The sequence below is a fragment of the Vidua chalybeata genome, chromosome 8 (assembly GCF_026979565.1).
Source record: "Vidua chalybeata isolate OUT-0048 chromosome 8, bVidCha1 merged haplotype, whole genome shotgun sequence".
Lineage (NCBI taxonomy): Eukaryota > Metazoa > Chordata > Aves > Passeriformes > Viduidae > Vidua > Vidua chalybeata.
Genome location: NC_071537.1, coordinates 31,438,860 through 31,460,694, shown reverse-complemented (window position 1 = coordinate 31,460,694; position 21,835 = coordinate 31,438,860). Strand labels below are relative to the sequence as shown.

The 21,835-nt window shown below is 43.4% G+C and overlaps 1 protein-coding gene and 1 long non-coding RNA gene across 4 annotated transcripts in view; one reads left to right on the top strand and one right to left on the bottom strand.

The window, feature by feature from the left end:
• LOC128791632 (uncharacterized) overlaps window positions 1-21,835 on the top strand; it is a 100,208-nt gene that overhangs the window by 31,487 nt on the left and 46,886 nt on the right. The window lies entirely within an intron of this gene.
• LOC128791631 (uncharacterized) lies at window positions 16,566-17,973 on the bottom strand. Of its 2 annotated transcripts, none has more exons than XM_053949425.1 (3): window positions 17,952-17,973; window positions 17,413-17,841; window positions 16,566-17,331 (listed from the first exon to the last, which is right to left on the bottom strand). In XM_053949425.1, the coding sequence occupies exons 1-3, from the start codon at window positions 17,956-17,958 to the stop codon at window positions 16,685-16,687; spliced, it is 1,083 nt and encodes a 360-aa protein (XP_053805400.1). In that variant the 5' UTR covers window positions 17,959-17,973; the 3' UTR covers window positions 16,566-16,684. The 2 variants fall into 2 exon arrangements, with proteins under 2 accessions (XP_053805400.1, XP_053805401.1); XM_053949426.1 differs by having other exon boundaries at window positions 16,566-17,328.

Below are 21,835 nucleotides of genomic sequence, written 5' to 3'. Positions count from 1 at the left end.
CAAACCATTTCAGTCTCTCACAGTCCTCTCAAAAGCATTTTGTGAAGGATGTGTATTTCCAAGTGTTACCTGTCATCACAGTTGGCTCCTCAGCATAGCACTGATAGGCAGAGCTACACAGGCTGTCAGCAGCCTTTCACTGTGTTATCAGGGACCCTACTGCTCATCCTTACCCACACAGACCCAACACACCTGCACTGCTCTCTGTGGGGTTTGGTTCTGACGTGTGCACAAAGCAGTTTTTGTGTCTGCAGACTCCTACACAGAAGATGTGGTAATGTGTGTACTTTTATTCGCTTGTCTATCTTTTCTTTCCTGAAGGTTTTTGTTGTTTCAAGGCCTAGAAAACCCAAACAAAACAGCAAAACACCTTACCTGACGCCCCAGGATTCTTCTGTAGAAAGCCCAAACCACAGCTTTTATGTAGCGGTTCAGTCCCTGCCTAAGTGCAGGAGGGCACCTGCAGTTACATCTGTTCACCCTCTTGGTTTGGGCAGAGAGCTCTCACCTTTATTGCACGTTTAAACACCCACAAAATCAATCTCCTCTGGCCTTCTCCTGAGCAGTCCTTTTGTTGTTGCAGTGTTTGTTTAGCATGCTATGGATCAAGGAGGAGCCTTAGCACTGCAGGAATGTCCACAGGTGTGCACGTTTCTATTCTTCCACCTCCCACAGGAAGGATAGATTCTTCCACACACAGGCATTGTAGTTCTGTCACAAACTGTGGAGAGCCCTGTGGTCCCACTCCCACCTGGGGATCCCTACTGCTAATACCATGCCAGTGCCATGGTTTCTATTCCATCTATGCAGATTTGCTTCTGGTTTTAAACATCTATCCTGTGTCCAAGAATTTAGATCTTGGTTGCTGTCACCACGTGCGTAAAGAATATCCTGATGTCAGGAAGGTGTTTTACCTCTGTGCAGGTGTGAAGGTATCCCATAAACCTGACATGTACAGCTTGATACACTACTTGCATGTGATGGAATTCTGCCTAAAACCTGTTCAGAAAAAATAACCTTCTAATCCAAAGAGAAGGGCTGATGACAAACTGCATGTTCTGTAGACTTTGGGCAGTGCTTTCCCTCCAGAGCCATCTCCTCCTGAGCAGGATGCAGCACCTCCAATGGAGTGGTCAGTCTGGGCACTCACATCTGCACTGCCATGCTCATCCTTTCATTTAATTTATTCACATTACTTCTCTCTAGTCTGCCCCCTTCTTGGCTGAGCTAGCACCCTGAATGCACAAGAGACTTGTTTCCTTTAATGAAGCCTTCCTTTTCAGTTAAAAAAGAGGCTATTCAAATTCATTCTTTTGTGAAAAAAATAGGGATATTGCAGTCTCAGCATGGGAAGGCCTGAGTTCTACCCCCTCACACTGGAGAGTTCTAGACCTCACACTGGATGGAGAGATCTTAATGATCTTCCTGCTTTTTTCACCTTTGATGGCTTCAAAAGTTTGGCTCCTTGGGAGAAATTATGCTGATCTTTCTTTTCTCACATTATGATGCAAAAGTGAGGTGGCACCCTGGTCTTGTATCACCATGGTGCTGAGTGTATGTTTCAATAACTTTTCCCACTAAAAATATTTTAAAAATTAAGCAGATTTATTGCAGCATGTTTTGTAGTAAGAAATGGAGCTGTTGAGCAGATTGAGAGGAAATTTTATCACTCCAAGGGATGTAATTTTCAGTGCATCTTCTCCCATCCCTTCCTGTCTGTGTTAAACCAGCTCTTTAATTACTTGCAAACCTACAGCATCAAGTGAAGGATGTGAAGCCCTTTGAGTGTAGCTGTGGCTGCAGGTTTCATGTTCTCATCTCTGGTTCAGTTATTCAGCATTCCAGCATGTTCCTACTTCAAAGTGAGGTATGTGTATGTGCAAGGAGTGTAGAGAGGCCTAGAAATCCTTTCTCCTTCTATTTATTGCATGGAAGGTCATTGCTGATGATGCTGACAGACACAACATTTGTGTCTCTCACACTGAAGCTGCAGTGGAAGCCCACACAAGTCACTGGGGGAAAGCAAAACAGTGGAAGGAGAGTGCTATGCGATGGCTGTAAGAAGAAAGGAGGCTATGCTGGCATCTTAGCTGGAAATGCAGCAGCAGTTCAGAGTCCTTTGGAGCCTTTAACAAAAAGATAAAATTTAAATGGTACTTGAGAGGGAGTGGAATTGCCTGACTCACAGACTGGAGTTCTCCCTTCCTTCCAAGTCATTTCTAACCTTCAATATAGACACATCTTTTAAAAGGTGGCAAAAGAGATGGCGAACAAGTGAAAACAAATCTAAAAATAATCCAAATTATCACATATGTTCTGAATGGCAGTGACTCTCCTGCTGAGAAAGATGACCCACAACATGATTTGATTCCTCCGTGTGCTGCCAGGGGCCAGGCCCTGAGATCAGAAGCAGAGGTCTTTGGTCTACACGTAGAGAATAAGAAAAGATTGATGTAGAAAGACAAACCCACTAGACCTGCATGGGTTTTTACTGTCTTTTGAAAGGTGCTTAAGTCATTACTGTAATGTTCACACCTCTCTACTGGCTTAAGCCAAAGGTCTGTAGCCTGTTATGCTCTTTTCTACACAGGCAAAGAAGAGTGGAAAAATAGGGATGTCATGTAGTGATGATTCCTTAAGATCCTGGCTTATCTCCTGAAAATGTGTGCTTCAGGCACTTCTGAACCAAATATTGTGTCTCTTTACTCGATAGACCTCAAGGGGTTTTCCTTCCTTTAATTTGCAGGATATATTTTGGAGCTCTGTCAGTTTTTTACAGCCACCGCATCCTGTGGTGAAGAGCTTTGCAGCTTCACTCTGCACAGTATAGAGAAATTTTCCTTGTGTTTTAATCCTGTGATTTAAAAATGAATTTCTATTATATAATGCCTCACTCTTTGAAAAGAGAGTGAACACTTCTGTTGGTTACACTAAAATTGTTATTATAGAACCTGTTGTCAGCTTTTTCCCCAGATGGAAAAGTGTGCCTGTTCAGTAATCCTTCCCACAAAATCCATTCCATGCCTTTGATCAGACTTCTTGTTTGCCCCTTGCTCTTTCTAAATTCATGGTATGTTTCTGCAGATAGGTGCTTTGGAATTGCTAACAGCACTCATCATGCAGGTACATTGCATATTGATGTGTGGAACTGTGATGTTTTCCCTGTTCTGTTCTGCCCCTTTCCTAATAACTTGGAGCATTCAATTCTCTTTTCTGACCTTTACAGAGCACCCTGCTCAAGATCAGATGGAGCAGCATGTATGACATATTCTAACCCCAGTGTCCCAGCTGGCTCAGAACCTGCCATTGCTTACATTGATCTATGATTGCATTTATGCATGATGTAACATTCCTCTATGATGAATTTCTTCTGCTCCTTCTCCCCACACTCACTCAGTGTTGCAGAACTGTGGTGCTGGTGTTCCCAGCCATATCCCATTGCTGACATCCCAGTGTTCTCAGCAGGCTCTGTCACTCCCTGAGCTGTGTGGCACAGCGTGTCACTTCCCAGTGCTCACCTTCCTGACAGCTCCTCAGCTAGGGGAAAACCTTCAGTCCCATGCAGTGCTTACTCTGTGATCTTTGGGGACAAACATGGGAGTTAATGATTACTTTTTGTTAAGGGAAAGGCTTTTAGTTTCGTTGCTTACCACAACACCTTTGAGCATTGCATTAAAGACACCTTAATAATTCCCTTTCCTTTCCTTACTTCCAGGCAGTGCTTTTGCCTGCTAGGAAGAAGTCAGCACCCTGTAACTTCTTGCCACTTGTAGTCTGTGGACAAGCCAGTTGTGTGCAGGCTCAGTGTGGGGCCTGGCAGCACAGGAGGAGCCTGCCTTGCACAGGCATTTTGCAATAGTTGCTCATAACCCTGGTCTGCTTTCACAGTGTCTGTCTTGTCATTGCATTCAGAAAGTATTTGTCCTCTTGACAGCAGTCATTAGATTGCAAAATTAGAAAATCAACATAAACAGGACATGAGCTGTCACACCAGTGGCAGGTTCCCAAAGTGGACTGAAAAACTGGGCAGCAGTGAATGTGTTGAGAACAGTTCTGTTATTGTCCCTGTGTTTGTATTTTAGTATGCAGCAAAGGTCAGTTCCACTCTGGGAGTTCTACTGAAATGTTTGTCTCTGGAATGGTGCCTGCAGATCACTGAGTGAGGACTGCATACAAAACTCCAACCCATGCAATAAGCAGTGCCTGCTCCCACCTCCAGTGGCAGCTCTGAGCTAGGCTGCAATTCACACTCCCTGTGCCCTGGAAGGACTCTGTATTGAAGAAGGAAATGAGAAGGGGGCTGATGACCAGGGCTCTTTTTACAGCAGGTGTTCTGAAGGGTGAGACCGTATTCTCCTGATCTGTGGTGGAGGACTCAGCAGGTGTTTTCAAACTAGAGAGTTTACAGCTCCTGGAAGGTGGGAGTTGTTATTCATCACTCCTTTGTAGATGAAATGAAGGCAGTGCTGGAAAAGCCACATTGCAATTTATCACAGAACTGTGGGGCTACCCCAGCACAAATGGGTGTTTTCAACAGCCCTCCATGGAGCAAAGTGTGGGGATGTGGCAGGGACAGAGCTGTGACATGGAAGCACTTTCAGAAATCACATCAATTGAGCATACAAGGTTTCACAGCAAATCCAAGAGCTGGGGAGTGAGGACAGGCCTTCTGCAAAGAAAGGTTTGCCTGAGCAGGGAGATGACACTGGAAGTTTATTTTCAGATAAACTTCAGCTGGTATGGAGTGGCTGGGAAGGTGTCTTGTAGAGGTTAGTTTTTAGTAAAGACTTCTTTTCCTGTGCCGTATTTGAGGGAGAAAGGAAATTGTCAGAGAAAATGTATCCCTGTACAATGAATATTTAGTACCAGAAGGCATCTGCCATGCTAAAAATTTGCCAGAAAGAATTTCCACAGTACTGTTATAAAACACTTATGTAACAGTTTTTGTGGTCATTGACAACTAGAGGTTTTCTTGTTGAATCATGATGTTTACTAAATATTAAGTACTTGTCCTGTACTATGATTTCTTTGCTCTGAATCACTCTCATAGTAAAATTTTGTAAGCAAGATCCCTACCCTGTGCTTAACTTTTAGTTTTATTATTTAAAGACTTCATGATTTCTACTTAGAAGTTACATTGAAATTCTGGGTACTTGCTGGCAGAAGTTGTTTATTTGAATAGTTGTACCAATATTAGACAAGATTCCTTGAAAATATGAGATCAAAGTTTCAAAAGGATTCCAATAAAACCAGAACTGAAAACCTGGAGAAATCAGTGCTGGGGAAGTGAGGAAGATGGAAGACAGCCAAATGAACTGGAAGTTTCATTATTTTTCACTTTTATTATTTTGGTACAGGTCTTAGACTACTTGGAGCTTTCTCTTAATGCTCTACTTCCAGGAGTCCTGTGATTCCCGTGGAGTCCTGTGATTGGCAGAAAAGCAGATCTTAATTAAAAGTACTTCAGGACCTCATTGATTGAAAAAAATTGAAATCACAAGAAAAGATGGTATTTCAATAGCATAAACGTAAAGATGGAAGTGCTAGAAGGCAAATAATGTATTGCTTTGGAAAATGTGACTTGAAAGGTGTTAATGCTTACTTTTAAATATATTTCAGACTTGTTTTGACTGACAGTTTTTTGCTTAAACTTACCGTTTTCTTGGAGAAACTCTTAATGTTTTCTTTAATGTTTTAACTTACTTCAAGTTTTACATTAACAGAACTATAAATACCTGAATTCCCAAACGTTTAGAGTCTTACACTGAATTAGAGAAATTTCTGCCAGTGAAATGAACACATGAATGTTCAGGCAATATTCTATGAATGTCTGCAGGTGGAAGCATAAGCAAGTAGGAAGGACTCCTAAGATCACTGAATAAGTCCAAAGCTCAGTCACAGGACACAAGGAGCTTAGTTACCAGCACTGTGTTGGCTTTCCACAGGAGGGATATTGATATTCTATCTCTGAAATTCTCTTCCATGGTTTTCTGGGCTTGGAAGCCATTCCATCTTCTAAACTAGGGAGACAGGTCTTCATAAACTCCCATTTCCTATGGAGAGAGGGAAGTTTAAAGAAGGAGCAAAATTAATTGTTCCCCAAGGAAAGCAAAGCTCCATCTCTCATGCCAAGAGGGACAGTGGCTTCCTCTTCTACAAAGCACACAGCCCTGATTATCTGAGGTCTGAAGAGGTTCATGAGGATAAAGGTTCTTAATTACAGTGGTATCACCTGGTTACCTGAGCTGGCCTCTGCCTTTGGCGCTCTAGGAATGGTACAAGACTGAGAGCTCACCTTTCTTTCCAAATTACCTTCTCTTGTCCTTTTAATGGCTCCTCAGGGAGAACAGTGAGGCCCTGGCACAGGCTGCCCAGCTGTGGCTGCCCCTGGATCTCTGGAAGTGTCCAAGGCCAGGTTGGCCTGGGCTTGGAGCAGCCTGGGATAGAAGGTGTTTGTGCTCATGGCAGGGGGTGGGACTGGATAGGCTTTAAGGTCCTTTCCAACCTAAAGTGTTATGGGATTCTACAATCATTCATTGTTTATATAAAGCTTTTTCTGAAGCTGAAGGGAAGGTATTTGCGTAGATTGGCAGAAAATATTTTGTTGCAAATCATCCTGTGTCACCGTACGTTAGCTGTGTCTGCATCAGAGGAGCCTTAAGCCCTGCTAGCTCCAAATCCAAACAGTATAAGGGGAGCAGTGGCCTCAGTGCTGTCACAGCCTGAAAGAGCTGGCTTTTGCCTCAGAGGAATGAGCTCCATTATTTTCTGCAGCAGGTGTTTTCAAATGCCAGGGCCCTTAGAATTTCCATTTTATTCATTGCCTGTTGATTTGATCAAATGCAAACTCCAGTCCGTGTTACAGTTAATTCATTAGTTGGCTGTGGCTTTAGTTCAAAACTTAATTTGGTTAGCAAGGTTCAATTTTAGTCAGTCTTGTTCCTTCTTTTTATGCAGTTACCTACTAATTTTTAGTGGAATTGACAAGGAGATAGGAATTATTTTCTCTCAGTTGTAAGAATGGGCTATGCTGAGGTCAGGAGGAGGCCAAGGGAGGCATCTGAAAGTTTCCGGCTCCCCAGTTCTCTGTCACAGTTAATCTGTGGCTCAAGAAATCAGCATATCATGTGGATATGCTGTGGAGGTAGAATATTTGACTCCCAGCTTGAAATACAAACACATCACAGCAGGTCCTGTACATACAAATGCATCCTGTGTGAGAATAAGTGGCCATAATCCAAGTACTAGGGAGGAAAGAAAGGCCACCTTGGGCAAATCTGTGTCTTCATTCAGTAGTTTTCTCATACTTCTGAGGAGGTAGAATGAATAAGTTTATTTTCCTGTGAGCTCTTCTCCTGGTACTGTTGCTTCCCAATGTGCCAACTGCATCAATTCTCAGTTCAGCACAGACAAAACAAGAGTAGTAAATAGCAAGATATGCTGCAGATGGAAAGATCCAAAGTCACAGATCCTATGCATGAAGCAGTTTCTCATTTTAAGTAGTGGGAAATTTTCATTGATCTGAATGGGGGTCACAAGTTAACTCCACAAATCTGTACCTGCTTAACCCCCCAAATTTCCATCTGCTCAGAATGCTCCTATATAATTCTTTAGAAATTAATGACTGATCTGTAGTATTGTAAGGTCTCCTTGAGTTGAATACAGGCCTGTGTAGTGCATAGCAGTGGGAACAGGTGGGGTAAAGTGTCCTTCAGCAATGCTATTTCCCACTTGAATCAATGAATTTTTACAGTTAACTTGACAAAAAACATCATATTTCTTTAGGGCTTTTATATGCATAGAGCTAAAAGGAGCCTCATCCACGTTGCTTCAGTTTGTCCAGGCAATATGTATTGATCTTGGTGGTTTTAATGAAAGCAGATGAGCTGTTTTATTTAACAATTCAAGTGCCTGCCTGTTCCTCCCTGGGTTTCTGTAAAGCTTGCAGTGGGTCACAGGTGGGAGGAAGGGGAATAAGCCTCTCTGTTATTTCCTTACCTTGCTGGGGTCAGCCTAGGGGCTCCATCAGGCTGATCTGGTATACAGTCACTGCCTGTGGAAGGGAGGGATTATGCAGGCCAGGAAGGATCGGGCTGAAATTCAGAAGGGAGGTCTCTGGGGAAGAGTCGAAGGACTTTCAAGTGAAATGGTCTGCTTGATTGCACCTCTGAGGAGATGAGGAGCAGGAGCAGAGGCTGGGAAAGGCAGTAGGAGGAACACAGACGTGTTTTCCACCCAGCTGCTGTAACTGGAGGTGATGGTGGAGACACCTTGGTGGGAGTGAGAAGGGGCTCAGGGGACAATTGTGTTTGGGTTTAGTTTGTCAGTGTTGCAGTGGAAGAGGCTGTCTGTCCCCAGAGCATGGGCACGGCCCCATGCAGGTTGGCCTGACGGATGGTGGCAAACCCAGCTCTGAACTGTGCCCAGTGCCTTTGCCTCCAGTCAGGGCTGCCAGGAGGCTGCAGCCAGGAGCAAGTGGGAGGTGAGCTTGCACTCACCTGTTTATCTGGAAAAAGCAGGTGGTTCTGAGCTGCTGTGCGCTGCTTGGACAGCAGAAATGCAAAGGCTGCTGCAGGGCAAGAGCTGATGAAGGCTACCTGCAACAGAAGGGGCTGTTTTCCACAGTGCTGCAGATGTGGAAGGAAGTAAAGGCATTCCATGAAAACTCATCCCCTACTGACCAAGCAGCACCCCTGAAGCAAACACTCACGGGGTTTTGTAGCCAATGCAGCACCTAAACTTGAATGGCACAATGATATTTTGGTGTTAAATATGCCATTTTTTCTTTGTCTTTGCTGGCACAGTGTCTGATCAATGAGGAAATGGAAGGCAGCTGAAGATAGAAAGGAATATCTTTGCTACCAACTGCAAATGTTTTTCCTGTTTTTTATTAGAACTATCTCTCTACAATAGAAGATGAACTTTTTAATATTTCATGGTTTTTTTTTTTTAGGATTGATGCTATATACTTTACATTCCACATCAAGTTTTCTTGGGTTAATGCTAGTCAGAAACTTTACAGAGGATAAGGTCTTTATCTGTCATTTTACACTGTCACACTGCTCAGGGAAACAGGTTGTTAATGTGAGAGCTCAGGAGAGAGGTGCAATTAATATTCTTGCAGAATATTTGAGATACTATGTAGTAATTTAAGATATAGATCTTTTACACATCTGTTTTCCATTAAAAAAAAGACTTAACAAAACAAAAGGGTCTTTAAAGTACTGGGAGAAATAAAATGTGTAAATATTTGAAGACTTACAAAACATGGATTTATTGATGAAACTAGAAACATGAATCTATGAACACTAATCAGTAAAATAATTTAGCTTTTGTACTGTTAAAAAAATACTGTAAAACTCAAAGAAGTGACAGACTGATGAAAGACAGGTACTGTGTTAGTTTTCAACAGCAATTCAAAAAAAGAAAACCAAGGGAAAAAATGAACCCCAAAGCAAAACAAACAAACACAGGAAGAAAATTAGGCCTGATAGTTACTCTCTTACTAATTAAAAAAGATTTTATGGTACAAGAATCTATAGAATATTTCAAAGGCAAACTCAGCATAAATTAGAACATTATTTATAAAGAATAAGTACTGGAATTAACATACATGTTCTTACTAATAGCTGCCAAAATGCTTTTGAAGAATGAGCATTTGAACTTGTTTTGTGCTGAATCAAAATTGATTTATTAGCTGTAGAAGAAATCTCTCTTTTTAAAATTTAAACAACTATAAATCTCTAGTAATAAAGCTTGCTAGAAGGATATGAGCTTGCTGACTTTTAAAAAATCTTTGAAATACTACATGACACCTAGACGAAATTCAGTGCAATGACTGGTGTGAAGCTGTTGTGCATTCATTTGATTTTTCTGTATTTTGGATAAAGGGGGAAAGGCATTAAAAAGGCCCAGGTGTATCTGGGCACTTGTTGAACAACATAGAATTCTACAAGTCCCATTGTGATCAGGCTAACCTGTCTGTTTTCTTGTTCTATGGATAAATTATTCTGATTTCATAAGTAGAATTGATTTGAAAAAAAGCTACAACCAACTTTTTTTTTTTTTTTTTAAGAATAAGAACCTTAAGTATCACAAAAACAAGTCCTTGAATTCACTGTTTTTGCTCTTGGCTGGCATTATTTTCCTGTGAAAAGTAATCATGACTTGGTTTGTAGGATTTAATGCAATATACAGTTAATTGCTATGGAACTGAAGATTTTCCTCATGTATCCCTGTAGTATTTCAGCCTCAGAATTATCAGCCATGATAATTTTAATTTAAATGGCCTTAGAAAAGTACTTTGGTCTGCTGTCAAGATACTCCTGAAATGCAGAATATTTCATATGGCCTTATGCAGCAGGCTCTGTGATAAGACATTAGAGCATTATCTGAGTTTCATCAGGACTTGAGAGAAATACTGCTAGGTATGGCAGAGAATTATGGAAACTGAAAAGGATTAAAGAGGTACTGTAGAGAAAAGGCTTTCACTTGAATTCAGAAATCATGCACTTTCATATAACAAACACTTACTTTTAAATTCACTGCTGTGAGACCAAATTACACTGCAAAGCATTTCTAAGAGGTTCTTTTCCCAGGTTTTTTTTTTTTTTTTTTTGACTAATATTTCAGTAGTATGCCAATTTCTCTTTGGTGAGCTCCTGGTGAGCTATTAAAGATCTCATTTCTCTTCTTTTTCTGACCCACTGCCTGCTGCAAACTGAACTCTGTCATCAAGTGAGCGTCAGTTTTCTTCACTGTGGTGGTCAGTAATTTTTCTTGGTATCCTTTGCCCTTCATCAGTTGGAAATTGTGTCATCTATGCCCTCTCATAAGGAAATCTGGTGTGCTGTTTCAGCACCAAGGAACAGAAATCCTGGTGAGCAGAGTTATTTCTCCAGACAGATGTGGCCAGTGGGGTAACATTGGTGTTCCCCACAAAGCAAGTCTTCCTTCAGGCTTGGGACAGGTGGAATACCCTTGACAGAGACTCGTGAGGCTGCAGAGGAGGGGAAATCCTGCACCTGATTCAAGCCTTCCCTTGCCAGGCAGTTCTGGGTTTGCACTGATGCCACGTTGTACCCTGTGCCACTGCAGCCATTTGGTTCAGGAAGCACTTTGCTTCCAAGTATCTTCCATATTTGGGTGTTCTGTGGCAGTTCTTAAACTGCAGGATAAGCAAAGAGCTCCTTTTTTCCTGCAAGTTGGTGAAATGAGCTAATTTTGATGTTAATTTGGAGATGTTTGTAAAAGGCAGTTAATCGATATGGCTTGTACTGAGTAACAGAACTGACAGTGACAACTGGTGCTGTATGGAATACCTGATTCTCTTTTAATTACATATTTATTTCCTGTGTTCCATAAAGCAGACTTTACAGGCTTGCTTCCTTGGCTTAATTCCCTGTGGATGAAGGAAAATCAATACAAATGGAGGCCCAGTTTTGCAAATATCTGTATTTGGGTTCAGTGTAGTTAGTCAAATTCCTAATAATTTTGAAGAACAGAATTATTCCTAATAATCTGGAATTTTCTTTCATGTAGAAAGAGAGACTGGATAATTTATTTTTATCTCATAGGTGTCATTGCCTATGAAGACCACAGCCATGATTAAGTATTAATTATACTGCTGGAGGTAACTGCAGGGGGTAAGAGGCTTGAAATATTGGCTTTTCAGCAAAAGCAATGTTTTATATATGACATATTTACTATGAAAAGGATTCTTCTAGAACAAGCTTTGCAGAGAGACAGTGCTCAAAGTCAAAGTTTCTTGACTTTGATATTTGTAAAAAAAAAAAACCCACATTTTTTTTGTTTATACTTTTAGTTTTCCTTTTATATTCAGGTATGCTGTTTTGGAAAGTGGCAGTTTTAGGATTCAGAAATCAGGTTGAATCAATCTTCAGTTATGATGTGTCACTACAGGTGAGCTCTGGTCCCTGTATTGTGAAACCTTATTGTATTTTGAATAAGCACTGAATGGGAGCACCTGCAGCAAGCCAGGATCTGGTAAAGCTGTAAGAACTTGGGTGAGGTGGGGCCATCCTGAGCTTTCCTTTGGCTGTGACTCCTCCTGAGCTTTTGACTGGGATTGTTCTGCTCAATGTGCAACACTCCAGAGCCATGTGGGCCTGCTGGAAATCGGTGCTGATGTTTAAAACTCTCTGAAAACATTCATCATCTCCAAAAGCCCAGATTGAAGGAGGTGCAATAATGCTTAAACAATAGCTTGTGGTCAGATCACGGCTCACTGGTTCATATCTGCATTACAAAAGGAAGCGTGAACAGAGGACAGTGTTGATACTCCGTGACTGTGCTCTCCATGCTCCTTTTGGGAGTACTGGGATCATCCTGTAAGTGGTGAGAAAGTCAGTGGTGAAATACATGGAATGCCAAACCTGCGTTCCGTTTTCTGGAAGCTGATTTTGGAGGACTTCCTTGTTGTCTCTGAGGTCACCACCTTTACATAACTGGTAGGTAAGTGGTGTCAGGGAGGTGAGTGGTGTGTTTAGTCTCACAGGCAACATCATAGGAAATTAAACTGCTACAAATTCAGGCCAAATGTAGTTCATTGCCATGATACAGAGTATTTGAAGGGAAGGTAACAAAGGAAGAAATTTTGAGGGTTTAGGTAGGTTTGCAGTTGAAAATCCCCACTTTAATATTTTGCTTGCCTTGCCAATGAGCTCCTTTGGAACTAGAAGTTCTTGTTTTGCAGGTGGTCGTGGGGAACTGTTGTGGGTGGTGCTCAGGGGGCTTCCTATGTTGGTGTGACCCACATGTGAGGTCTCACAGCTCTGAATGCTACAGCTCCTGGTGACCTGGCTTGTGACCAAGGTTCCACAGGCCATAGAAGTGGCTGTGACTGTTACTAATTTAACCTTGAGGAATTTTCACATGGATTAATAGCGTTTTGCAAGGTAAAAAGTCACTGTTTTCCTGAAAGTACCAAACAGTATGTTTCCTGTTGGCATTTGTGGGGATTTTAATGAGCTCAAACCATGCAGTATTCTTCAATTAACTTTGATTATACTTCTGTATAATTTATTTTGAACAATAACTGGAAAATTAGTTTTAATTTAGGAAACAATTGGAGCTCACTGTGTCTTGACCTCCTATACACTTGTGTAATTTTAATGAAGACAGGATTGAATTTTATTAGGGATGAGACAAATGCACTTGGGAACAGAATCTGTCTTTCCTCCCCAAAAATGGCAGTAAGAATGGTTGTGATGAAACTAGACAAAAACAATGGAAAATGAATATTTTCATTATTGTAAGATTTTATGTAAGAGTGAGCAATCAGATGTTAATAGAAATAGAAACCTTTGGAGGCATCTGCACTGTGTGTTAATGTTTCATCACATATCACATTTTCTTTTATGCCTGATAGACGGCATTTCTGTGCTGCTGGGGAGCAGGAAGGACAGCTGGAATGGCAAATAAAAAAAAAAGGAGGGATGGTGTTTTCTCAGGGTCCTGATGCTCAGTGTAGCACATCTGGTCCACTGGGGTCATTCAGAGATATATTTAATAAAAGTCTATAGAATGTGCACAGCTTTCAGAAGGTGTTTTCATTCACTGTTTTTTGCAGCTACTGTTTCTTCTGTTTCATAAGGAAACTTTGGATTCTTTGAGTTCCACTTGAAATTCTCTGGTCTTGTCAGTGCTGTAGGGGCTGATGTTCATCATAGCCAGCTGGCATTTGCACACCCAAAATTTCTCTAAAAGACACTTTTTTTGGTCTTTTTTTTTTTTTCCTTTCATTAGGAAAGATTCTAAGACATAAGAGGCAGTGTAAACCTCTAAAAATATCATCAGATAAAAGGATTTTAGAGGATAAAAACCTCTAAAATTCTCATCAGAGGCAGTATAAACCTCTAAAAATATCTGGATGCTTTCTACATGGAAAGCAACAGAGTAGTGAAATAGATGTCATTGTGTGTTTGGGACATGCACTTTGGGGACATAGCTATGTTTTGATAAGTGATTTGTGGTTTTGGGAGAAGGGAAGCGACAAGGCAGGTTGAAAAAGATGCCATGTGTGTCATTCCTGAGAGGGAGAGCAGTGTTCCTATAGTGTGTAAACTCGCTCTAGATCTTTTAGTGCTATTATGATGGGAAAAATGTGCTTTTATGCACAGGTCTAAAAATTTTTAGAAACCCTTTACAGTATCTCTGTTCTGAAAGGACTGTTTTAGATCTGAGACTGTTTTATTGGTCAGAAATTCATTTCAGGTCTAAGCTTATCTCTTGGGGCCTGTTTTTTTTTAAATTAATTGTACATCATACCTTAACCCATTGATTAAAACTCAGAACAAAGTATGTCACCATGTGAAATGGCATTCCAGCTGTACTTTGCTTAGTGGGCAGCTGCAGGTTGCCTCTGGACTCACTTCAGGTGAGCTCCTGCAAAGGCCAGGGACAGTTCCTGGGATGGTCTGGTGCAGAGGCTCAGGGTTTGTCTGTTAACTCAAAAATAAAAAAAAAGAAAAATCAATTTTAACAATAAAGAACTTGCAAGTGGGGCCCTAGAGAGTGGTATGCTGTACTTGATCCTTAATTTCACAGAGCGGTTCTGAATTTTTGATCATGCAGCCTGAGTTCTTGTTAAAATATATAAATTTTGGTGCTGATATTCTAAGGAAATATGGGTGCTTTTCCAGCATATGCTATCCAATCATAGATGCACATTTGCAAGAGAATTTTTTCTCACTGCTGCATTGCAAGACAAATTCCTAGCAATTCCTTTGAAAACTATACATCAGAACTAGTTTGCTGTGGATGTTGGATCTGTAAATCCTGTGGCCTGTAAGCCTCTTGGAATGTAGGCTTTCTGGGTGGGGGATCATCCAGGTGCTTTGCAGCAGTGACTGTGGTTGCCTTAGGAACTTGCTTGCAAAAAGGTAAATTAGAAGAAAGCAGAATGCCCAGCTAGAGAGCAAACGTGATACCTGAGGCTCATGGTCTTTTTCAGCAGCGTGCTGCTGTTTAAAGACCGTGTAGTCTTTGTGGATAGTTGATTTCTGTTATAAATGTGATGACTTAAAAAGATAATTAGTTGTCTGGTATGAGCTTGGAATTGTCCCCACCTTTTGGGAGAAGAGTGATTATTACAGCATTTAGTTTAGACAGATTCCTACCTTATTTTCCCTCACTCTAACATGTGTTTCCTCCCAGTCACTACAAGAACAAATTTCATCTTTGGGAGAGGGACTCAGAATCCTTCTTCTTGTGTTTTAGAATGTCATAATAGAAGGAGCTGAGGAAGAGGGCAATGGTCAATGCAAGAAGAACATTTTCTCCTCCTTGAAGAAAAGTCTGTTTTCCATCAGCATGCATGAGGTATTTGGATAATGCCTTAAGAACATACTTGAACTTGAATTGGCCAGGCCAGGTCAAGCTGGACTAAATGACCACTTGCAGGTCCCTTCCAACTAAAATAGCAGTAGCTTTTCGTTCTTCTCAGTAGCAATATAATTATTTTGTGTTCCTATTACAAGAAACATTATTTATTTACTTAAACTTAATGAATCAACATCCACCTCAGTAACAACTCTAAGCAACATCTGGATTTATCCAGTGGTAGGAATACAGTTTGTCCTTGTCTGTACTCCTTCTACCTGTCTCTGAAGTATAGCAGATAGCCAACTTTTTGAAACAGTTATTTTAAGCCAGATTCAGTTTCCTTTGGCTACAGCAAATGATTCTTGCCTGCTTGGCATCTTCCTTTAATTTGGATTTCTTGTTTTTAGCAAAATGGGGTGACAGAACATAGGCCAGTGGAAGATTTACTTTCTGAAACTGTCTCGAGCTGTTCTCTCTCTCACCCTGCCTACTAAATAACCCAGAATGGTTTGGGATAGAAGGGACCTTAAAGGTCACCTCATTCCAACCCCTCTGCCATGGCAGGGATATCTTCAACCAGACCAGGCTGCTCCAAGCCCCATCCAGCCTGGCCTTGAATACCCCTTACAGAGACCCCATCAAAGGGAGCTATGTCCTAAAGAGGCTGGGAGAGGGAGCATGGCTGAGACAGCTGACCTGAACTGGCTGGAGGGATATTCTGTACCACAGAAAATCCTGCCCAATACAGAAAATGTGGAGAGCTGGCTGAGGGGGACAGAGCTGACAGAGCCAGCCAGGATGCCCTGCAGAGAGGGTTGGTCCCTTTAGAGATGAAAAATTGCCCTGTGGCAAATGAGAAATCCCTATGGCAGCACTTGGGGCATTTCAACATCCCCAACAGAACCATCCCACAGTGTTCCATCTCATCTACTCCCTGCCAAGGAAAGGTTTCCCTGCCTGAGGCAGGTCCCTTTTTCCCTGTCCTCTGGCAGCCAAACAAAGTGGGCAGCTCAGCATGTGCCCATCACTGCACTCCCTTCTCCTGGTGACTCCGTGGTGCTGGTCCTGCTGCTTGGTGCTCTGAGGACTCTGACCAATTCCCCCACAGATGTGATGTCCCCATAGCTATCCTCTTGGTCATCATCCCCAGCCCAGCCTGGCAGAGGCTGCCCTTAGGCATCACCCCCCTCCCACTGTGAATATGACCCCTGGCAGACAAATGAGCTGCAAAACAAGTCTTTAATGACTAAATAGGAATGAGGAGTGTGGGAGAGGGCAGGGGCTGGGGGTCTGAATGCAGGTCACTGGCTCAACGTGTCTCCTGGCCTGGGTGCTGCTGTCACCGCTGTCGTCTTTTTCTCTCTGGCCGGGCCATGCTCCTGCGGGAAGGTCTCTTAGCTCGTGGGGGTACTGGCTGGTGCAGAGCTCTTGGCCTGGCTGCTGCCAGCTCTCTTGCTTTGGGGTTCACACGGATAGTGATGACACTGGATGGCTGCCTCTGCAGTGCCTCCTCCTCCATCTGGGCCATGTGGGGTGGGTGAGGCTGGGAAGCAGTGAGTGCACTGGCAGAAGGGGTCAGGTTGGGGATGGCAGGGATGGCGTCCTGGCCGTTCCTTTGCTGTGCCTCCACAATCGGCTCCTTGGGATGGTCATCTTCCAGCAGGCATTCACAGAATTCAAGGAGCTCATCGAGGTCCTCAGCTGTCAAGCTGGGGACATTGGCGGCCAAGATGGCGTCCTCATTGTCCGCTTGCTGTGCCAACTCTGCTTGCTTGTCAAGGCAGCCACTGTCCTCCAGGTACTCAGAGAGTTCTTCCAGGAGAGCGTCCAAGGTGGGGCTGTTGGGGCTGTTGAGGTTGGTGTCCTCGCTCACCGTGGTGTCAAGCCAGGCAAACAGATGGGTGTTGGTGCTGTCCCCTGCCTGCTCAGGAATGGCCTCTGTGGTGGCAGCAGGTCCCTCTCCAGGCAGATCTGTTGTCACCACTTCTGAAAATGGAACCACAAGAGATTGAAGCTTTCCTCAGCTTGTCTGCTGAGGGGTGGGCTTTGCCACCACCCAAAACTTACCTTTGGGCTCCATCGTAGTTGTGCCAGCTGGTAGAGCCAGGGCAGGTTGATGGTGGATGTGGAACATACTAGAGCCTAAGGGGTAAAGGGCCTCTTCCTGGACCACAGCTCTTGGCTGCTGGGGCAGCAGTGTCCCCATCACCACCTGCTGTACCCAGCCATAGGCAGGGGGACAGACAGCAGCCCCGAGGGGCAGCTGTACCAGCTGGGGAAGATGCACCACAGGGGGAAGATGCACCAGCTGCCCCAGGGCCCCTGGGCCTCCCTGCCTGGTGGTGACTGGGACCAGCTGGTGGGAGCCACTGTGGAGCTGGACAGGCCCAGAGGACAGTGGCAGCCTGGGGACAGACGGCAGATCCCAGGCAGCTCCCAGGGAAGGGAAGCTCACGCCAGGCACCTTCACCACTGTCACCTGGAGAGGGAACCTTGCTGTTGAGGGAAGCAGAGAGGGGTGATGGAGTGAGATACTGGCAGGCAGAGCCACCTGGGGGTACCTGGAGGGCAGGAGTCCTAGGAGGAGCAGGACACTGCTGCTGTACCTGCCATGGTGCCTGGGGAGCCTGGGGGTTGCTTGGGACAAACACCTCTCAGGGGGTTCTGTCACCAAGGCAACTGTTGGGGCAAACTGTTCTGCAGTTCCATTGCCATAGTTGTTCCCAGCAATACCTGCTCCAGCCAGTGCAGTGGTGGAATGAGAGCCGCTCCCCCATTAGTGCCCACAGCCTCCAGCCTGACGGTGACAGCAGCAGATGTGGGTGTGCCCTGGCATGGCCAGAAGCCCCCTGTCCCCTGCCAGGCCTTTCCCCATGGCCAGCACCAAAGCTGCTGCGGGCTCCAGAACAGCCTCCTGGGAATGCCCCATTGTTCCCAAAGGGAACTGTTCCCCGTGGGACGGCGCAGGCCCCCCTCTGGGCCCAGCGCAGGGAGAGCTGCCCCTTGCCCACTCACCTGCCGGGGATCCATCAGCCGTTCTGGCAGTTGCAGGTTCCAGTTCCACATCCAAGGCAGTTGGAGAGCCCCTGCCCTGGTCCCACGGCCTGGCCACCCCAAACACCCGTGGGATACACCGGGCACCATCCTGCTGCTGCTCGGGAATGTGGGAATGGCTCCAGGCCCACTGAGGGCAGCCAGGAGCTTCCAAAGCAGCCGTTCCTTCCCCTCCTGGTGGGGCTGACACTGGGCTGGGTCTGTTCCTCAAATGATCCTAAAGAGGATTTTCCTGTGGGAACAGCTATCCATATGGAATTGGCGGAGGGTTCTGAGAGGAATGTGACCCAGGTCCAAACTCATTTCTGTCCAGTTTTCAGAGCTGCTGAACACAATTCTGCCTGAAGTAAAACACAGGCTTTGGTGGTCAATTGCTCTGAAGATGACCACAGAACTGGTAACAGATCTCATTATGTCCTAGGCTGCTGCTGTTAGAAATTGGGTTTAAAGTGGTGTGGAAAGACATTTCAGCATCATCTTTCTGCAAACATTTGATCAAAATGCTGTGGTATATTATGATAAATTAAGTTCTGTTTTATTTACATCTTAATTTCATACCTTTAATGGAATTAATTTTTAAGTGGATCTCAGGGTTTCAATCACTCAAAGTGTGATTTAAACACACTTTAAACAGCCAGAATATAGTAGGTTTTTGGTCTGATCTGCCATTTGGGAAAAAAAATGGAGGATGAGTTGTAAAATACCTTGGGAAGTGTAGATAATTTTGTTTTTTGGTGTTCTGGATGGTATATTGGATAAATCCTGTGGTGGTTTGGTGCAGAAAACCAAGTTCAGATTTCTGCTGTGCCTTTGAACTCTCAAGATGGTTTGATGCTTTATTTCATGACAGAAAAGGAGTTTTGAGTTTTTGGTGGGGTGTGTTCCAGTGGGGTTTTAAAATATATTTTTAGTCTAATTCTTTATTACTCTTAAATCTTGTACCTTTTTCAAGTGGCTACAGTAGTCTAGTCTAGGTCAGCTGCCTGTGCCAGCTGGCAAGGCGGAGTCCCTACAGTGCCTGGAGTGCCTGGTGTGAGGATTACTGACCTCGTGGGAGCTCTGGGGTTTGTGTGATGGGGGTGGATCGTGGTGGGGAGCTGCTCTCAAATCCTTCCTCCGGCTGCTGTGATGGCTGCTGGGTGTTTCCGATGGCTCCCTGTCCCAGTGTCTGCAGAGAGCTGCTGGGATTCTCAGTGTGCATGGCAGGTCAGCACCTGAGAGCAGCAGATCTCACCACCAGCTGCTGCAGACTCTGCACAGCACCAGAACCAAATTCTTTGAAAATTGTGGTTGACCACATCTTCATAAGTAATAGCTGTCTGTGCTTAATGGCTCATAAGTGTCAAAACTTAGCTACTGAACACTTGCCAAGTATACAGAAAAATGCAGAGAACACTTTGGAGGAGGTTTTGTGCAGCTATGGGTCTGCAGGTTTTTTACATTTTATTTTCTTGGCTTTTGATTTTGTTGTTTTTTTTCTTACAGCCAAAGCTCTGTAAAAAGGGTCTGGAGCACAGGCCTTATAAACAACAGCTGAGGGAGGTGGGGGAGCTCAGCCTGGAGAAAAGGAGGCTCAGGGGGGACCTTGTGGCTCTGCACAACTCCCTGACAGGAGGGGACAGCCAGGGGGGGTCGGGCTCTGCTGCCAGGGAACAGGGACAGGCCAAGGGGAAACGGCCTCAAGCTGTGCCAGGAGAGGCTCAGGTTGGATGTTAGGGAATTTCTTTCCTTGTGATGAGGGTTGTAAAGCATTTGCATGGGCTGCCCGGGGCAGTGGTGGAGTCTGGAATGCCTGGAAATGTGCCAAAAAATGTGTGGATGTGGCACTTAGGGACATGGCTAGATGGTCGACATGGTGGTGCTGGTTGGTGGTTGGACTTGATGACCTGCAAGGTCTTTTCCAACCTTAAGGATTCTGTGTTGATTCTAAAAAGATATTCAGTTCTATCACTCTACAAAGGCAATGTTTGGATGGTTTAGAGTTATTATTGGAAACACTTCCTTTGATTTGTGGAGGTGAGGAGTGGCAAGTGCTCAAACATCTTTGAAACCCAAATCTGGCAGTCTGAATATCATTAGAAATTACTCTGATTTTCCAACATCTCATAATAAATTCATTTGGTTTCATAACTGACAGTACTGTAGAAGTCCATCATGAAGACACAACTTTGTAGGAACCCTCATATATTGTTTCACTGAGTTGCACATCAAAATTCATAACTGTCAAAAACTGTGAACCACAGAACTTACTCTGACATCAGGTTGTGAGCCAAAATATATCCAACTGCCATGTACTTTTTCTGGGAATGAGAAAAAAGGCTGCCTGCTGCATTTTGCAAAGATCATCTTTGATGGTGAGCTCACAGTGAGATTGTGTACGTGTATGAAATATTGGACTTTAGGATGTTGTTTCCTAGTGTTGAAGAAAGCAACAATGGCATAAAAACTGTATCTAAAGAGCTGCAGGTTTTGGAGGAAAAGTAATGTTAAATTGTAAAGCAAGTTGATAAGGAAATAATGCAAGTTTTTAACATCAGACCTACAACACTGTATTTAGAGTATTTGAGTTTGTAACTTAGGATTTAGAAATGTGAGTATAGTATAATTTTTCTTTCCTACCTAGATCTCTGCCTTCTCTTTCAATTCCAATGCTGGAATTTGTTAGGAGCCTCTAAAATTGCACAGCATCCTATTTTAAAAACTGAGCTTCTGGACCAACTTCAGGAAAAGATTTGTCTGTGAAGCTACAAAATAGATTGAATAAACTAAACTCTCTCCAAAAGAGCAAAAGGAGTACTCAGTCAAACAGAAATGCAGCAGGAAGTGGTCTTTAACAGCACATCATCAAGTTAGGCAAATTAAATATTTTATTCTTTTTTCCTCTTGCCTCTAGGCAGCTTTATTCTTCCCCTTTGTTTCCCTTCTCTGATTCTTCTAGTCCTAAAACTTAATTTTTCATGTCAGTGTTAAAAGCTTTTTGTAACAGCTCTGATTGTATGTTGTGTGCCTGTCTCTGTAACATTGAGGCAAACAATTCTAAATAATGTGAAAGAGTAGTGTGTAACACCTTGTCTTACCTGAGTGGTCTTCACTGTGTTGTGGGGATTTCAGGTTTTGTAGAACTGTAACAGTTAGCAGAGCAAGGCCATAAGTAAAAACACTCTCAAAGAGAAAAGGGATAAAGGAAGTAAGTTATTTGGCAGAGATAATATTGTGCATTGTTTGCAGATGGCTTCTTACACGGAAAAAAAGTGAGTAACTTAAAGTTACAGCCTCCAGGCTTGCCTACTTCTTCTAAAAAGACAAATACTATTGTGGTTCACTCAGCTGCAGATAGTTTATTTGGTTAATAAACTGAAGTGTATCCAAAACTCTGGTTCAAAGAACAAGCAAGCTGACCTCCCTTTGTCCCCCCCCTAAAGCCAAGCAAACTAAG